The sequence below is a fragment of the Dipteris shenzhenensis genome, chromosome 2 (assembly GCF_047967505.1).
Source record: "Dipteris shenzhenensis isolate YYH24624 ecotype China chromosome 2, Dip_SZ_1.0, whole genome shotgun sequence".
In the NCBI taxonomy this organism is placed as follows: Eukaryota; Viridiplantae; Streptophyta; class Polypodiopsida; order Gleicheniales; family Dipteridaceae; genus Dipteris; species Dipteris shenzhenensis.
This window is the reverse complement of record NC_141597.1, coordinates 1,864,674-1,869,537: the sequence shown is the minus strand read 5'-3', so window position 1 is coordinate 1,869,537 and position 4,864 is coordinate 1,864,674. Positions and strand designations below refer to the sequence as shown.

Genomic DNA, 4,864 nt, shown 5'->3' with positions numbered 1-4,864 from the left:
AGTACAGATGTATTTGACTAAAATTTCTAAAATATTATGGAGGTTACCTAACGAAGTTGCCTAAGCATAATAATCCGAAAATTCCTAGTTTTTCTAAATGTTGCAGTACGATTGAGCATTATACGAGAGCTCCTAACGAGATGAAAGAAGAACGGACTCGAAAGATGTACGATGGAAAGAAAGGCGATCAAATATATATCACAACAAAGTTAAAAACACGAGCATCGTTGTCCGTGGTCTAGGATAAAGAGTCGGAGCGAATATTTGCTCCTATAAAATTATAAATGAAAGTCAAGGCGAGGATCTGATATGAGTAGTGATCACCCTCCTGCTCATTTGTATTGTAGAAGTCTGTAGAATTCGAGACTTTCGAGAAAGTCTGTAGAAGTCTCTCAAATTGCACAGTGGAGCATATACAATAGGCGTTGTTAATCTACTTACTTGGAAGCATTTGATAGACTAGCATTAGCCTCCTCCTGGCTTGTAATACAGCTTGATGGTGTAATACATGATGACCAAGTTCATCAACAACAACGCAGCAGCTGAGAGCACGGATGCAACTAACCACGGCCTCGACAGATACGCTCGCTTGAACTCCGCCTTCCATGCGTTCATCTTGTACTGGCAATGCTTCAACAAGTCTCGCGCCACCTTATCATACTCTTCGCTGCAGACACGCATCGTGTTCATGCACAGATTGTTCCACATCTCGGCTACCTCATCGTTGCTGCCAATATCCTGCGCATCACACCTCGCTCCACCAGCAGAGCCACATCCTCCGGCGTATCCACCAAGCTGTTCATAAATCGTAGATACGAGAGGACTTGTACTTTGTCCACGAGATGACTCTCATAGGCTATCAGATTCCTAAATAGCCTCTCTGTGTCATCGCCCACTCTGATCTTGGGCACAGAAAGAATGGCCCTTTTGGCGTCGTACGTGACGGACGTCAAATTTGCAGGTTCTACGGCCTTAAAACTCACACCGGAGTTGTGAAGATCCACCGCTCGAGGAAAATGCGTCGGCTTCTCGATCAGTTTGACTTTTGCATCAGAAGTTCGGCCATAGGTGACGATGCCATATAGGCAATCTAGCAAGTGTTTCCGATCTTTTATATTGCGGGTGACAGAGGAGACGCTGTCGTCGGATAACACATAAAAAGGCAATACCTCGCAAGCTACCCTATATACCAAGGAGCCCAGAACTCGTTCCGCCTTTGCGTCCGATTCGCAGTCCTGGTCCATCCTGATTAACTTCAGGAGCACAAAAAGCGGGATTTGATTCTCCAAGAGAACGAAATCTTGCAAGATCGACTTTCGAAGTGGTCGGGGGAATCTGGTACAGAAATAGTTGTTGAAGCGCGACTTGTAAGTAGGATCCGTTGTGGATTGCAATACCTCCACTACGAAAGATGCATCCAACGCTAACATGTATGCCAATTTCTCATTTAACTTGCAGGACAGATCGGTGTCATACTGCTCTCGCACTCTATCAATGATTTTCAAGATCTCCTCCGCGAGAGAACAGAAGTCCCCGCTTGGGAATTTCTTGGCAACCTGCCTGGAAGCCATAATCTTGTGCTTCTCCATCTCTTTGGCAGCGACGGCCTTGTATCGCTCCGTCTCTTGGTTATCCGGAAAGGAGCTATGGTGAGGTCCGAGATCGCAGTGGTAAGGCCCGATGGCAACGACCTGAGGGATGAAAGCTTCGTGCTTGAGGCCACGTAAGGGGCTGGGGGCCATGAAGATGGAGGGGGAGTAGAGGCAGTCGGCCTTCATGGAGTCTTCAAGCTCGGTCTTGATGAAGACCACCCATTGAAGCTCATCTTTGGGGGAGTCCATTGAGAAGGCAGAGAACGTCAATCTCTGTGATACAGGGAACCCAATCTGCTCAAAGCTCTCACTATATATATGTGTCCCCTCCTTAGGCAACTCTTAGTTCCAGTCAAGGCACAACTTTCGTTCTATCCCTTCTTCACTCCCTAGACGACCCAGTCTAGACTTCTAATTTGCTCGGCCTCTCTCTGTCTCTCTGTGTCGGTGCCCCTTGCCCCTGTAGGAAGCAAGGCATTCAGCGAGTGCAACTTAGAATAAATGGTGCATGCTTCTCGCGCGCGCTCCCCTCTCTCGTGTGTGTGAGTGAGTGTGACTCTGTGTGGCACGGGCAAGGGAAGGAGCTAGAGTACGACAGAACTTTAAAAAAGGTAACCGGCATCATTACATTCCGAAACTTTCCCCGTACCTTATCAAATGCTAGCCTTTTATGGTGAATTGAAACGGATGAGGGAAATGTGGAGGAGAAAAATAGCAAGATAAAATCGTCATTTTAAAAAAATAATGAAAGGTATTTTCGCTTTGGAAGCATTAAGGCCTCCCCGTGGTAGGCCAAAAACCAAAAGAGGCTGAATTGATTAGTGTGGGCCCTTCAACTATTTGAGCCCCCACTCTCTATGTAGACCCCCTAGAGGTTGCCCAATGGGCAAGGGAGGCTAGAGTCTTTGTATGTCCCCCTGGGTCTATTGCTAAGGTTCTAGTCCAAGCTACACCAAGCCTTAAGGGCTTCTTACATGGTAGACCCTGACTATTGAAGGTCTGCTCTAAGCTAGATAGACTGGATGAGTCCCTTGAATTGCAAACAGGTTTGCTCTAAGCTAGATAGGCTGGAGGAGTCCCTTGAATTGCAAACACGTTTGGATTCGAGAGACCTGTTCTTAGGCTGGTGGGATGGAGATGGGGATTTTCACAAGGCTAGACTAGTAGGCAAGTGTTGAATCCAATAAGTAGTTCAACAATCCACCATCATGGGGACGCAATTCGCAAGCCGCTTGTGGGGCTAGGATAGCCCCACTAGCATACATGGGGAAGGGGGAAGCCCTCTAAGGGGATGCAAAAAATTGGCCCCAACTTTACAAATGGAAAAGAGCCTTATCTTAGCACAAGGGGGAATGGGAAAAATTGGTCCCAACTATGATCAAATGTATTCCAATCCTATTCTCTTTCCACCATGTGCTAACACTCAAAAGAACTAGGGATGAGTTACGTGGAAGAGGACACATGGCATCATTTTATGTGTTTAGGAGATGGGGATAAGGACACATGTCATCATTCCATACTTTCAAATCCCAAAAAAAGGGGATCCCATTGTGGTTCCCAAGGTCTTAGAGGCGATGGCCCAAGATGGGAGGAAAAGTGACTATTCCTATCCTAAACCCTATTTTACATTTGATACTTAGTATCCATGAATGAAATTTATTGTCTATAAGTGTGAAGATTAATCAAAAGTATTAAGTGCATCAGTACTCATAGTACATAGTGTGAAGAAGTCATCTAAAATTCTAAGGAATAACTTTTACCTTTTATAACGCACATTTTACTTGATAACAAATATTATTTGATAGTTGATTGAGAAATAAATAATACAATATTTACATAACAAAATAATATATAAAATTATAAAGACATTATATGCTTACAAGAAGCTAGTGACTGAGTGTTTGATGTTTGACTCTTGGAATATGTATAAATATCTATGAGCAGTAGACAAGACTATTTTGGAGCTTTTGACTGTTATTTCCTATTAATGATACTTAATGCAGCATGATACATAGACTTGGCATAATTCTACAAATCATTGTATTACTATTGGAAATGGAATGTTGTATTGGAAATGAATTAAGGAAACTTATAGAATAAACCCAATGTCTGAATCTCATCATTTTCTTTAAATATACAAGCATCCTTAATGATTGCATCATCAACTCGTACTGAAATTTAACATATATGGGAGAGACATAGATGCTTTAGTCCCAAATGACATGAGATGCTCCTTTTGAAAGGAAAACTCCATGCGCTCATTCTCAGTCAAATACATCTCTGCCATATCTCCACCATCATCCATCAATTGTTCAATTTCATCTCTTACCTGTAACAAAAGTAAATTACATGATTTCTGCATTTTAATCTATACAGACAAAGAGAGTAAACTTTTATCTATGCAAATCAATTAGACATTTTACTCAAGAACATCATTACAAATATTTCAACAATATTGCAAGACATTACCTTTTGCACATTCTAGTTAAAGAAACAAGCTTGCTTTTGAGTCTACGGACACGTTCCAAATTTAGTATATTGAGTTTTGAAGTCAACTCATCTAGAACAGGGTAGGCCTCACCTGCTTCAGGCCATGCAATGCCTTTTCCAACCTACAAATAAATTCCTATGATTTTTGCCAAACTTTTTCTCTCTTTCTTTCTTTCTCTCTCTTCAAATTTAAAAAAAACAAATCTACAAAACTTAGATAAAGAATTAATCAAAAAAATTTACAAGTACCTGGAAGAAGATTGTAACTTTGCTCGTTCTTGCTTTCTTGCTCTTCCTTCCTTGCTTTCTTGCTCGTCCTTGCTTTCTTGCTTCAATGAATGAAATGAGGGGAGAATGAATGAAGAAGGAAGACTCTATATAAGAAAAACTAGGTTTTCCTCCTCTCCTATTGGCTTTCCATTCCTCCCTCTCTCCTATTGGCTTTCCATTCCTCCCCTCTCCCATTGGCTCCCATTACTCCCCCTTTCCCATTGGACCCCCATTTCTCATCCCAATCTTCCATTGGCCCTCCCCCCATCCATTTCTTCTTCCTCCCCCATTGCCACCACTCCCAACCCACATTTCCACCACGTCCCATACTCCTCCCATTTCCCCATCCCACCCTTCCATTTCCCAAAATCCCATATTTCCCCCTCTTTTTCATCCCCAATTAACTCCCCTCACTCATTTCACTCCCTTATTATCCTACTCCCCTATTACCTCCCCTCTCCCATTCCATTTCTCCCTCCCCACTCCCACTTCCACTTCCCATTACTCACTTG

General features: G+C 42.9%; 1 protein-coding gene across 1 annotated transcript; it reads right to left on the bottom strand.

Moving 5' to 3' along the window:
* Nucleotides 1-207: 207 nt before the first annotated feature.
* Nucleotides 208-2,147, bottom strand: LOC147904211 (putative UPF0481 protein At3g02645). The gene is given in 2 exon segments (XM_087385343.1): nt 208-746; nt 749-2,147. Coding segments are annotated over 2 exon segments (1,374 nt in total). The 5' UTR covers nt 1,842-2,147; the 3' UTR covers nt 208-465.
* Nucleotides 2,148-4,864: the final 2,717 nt, after the last annotated feature.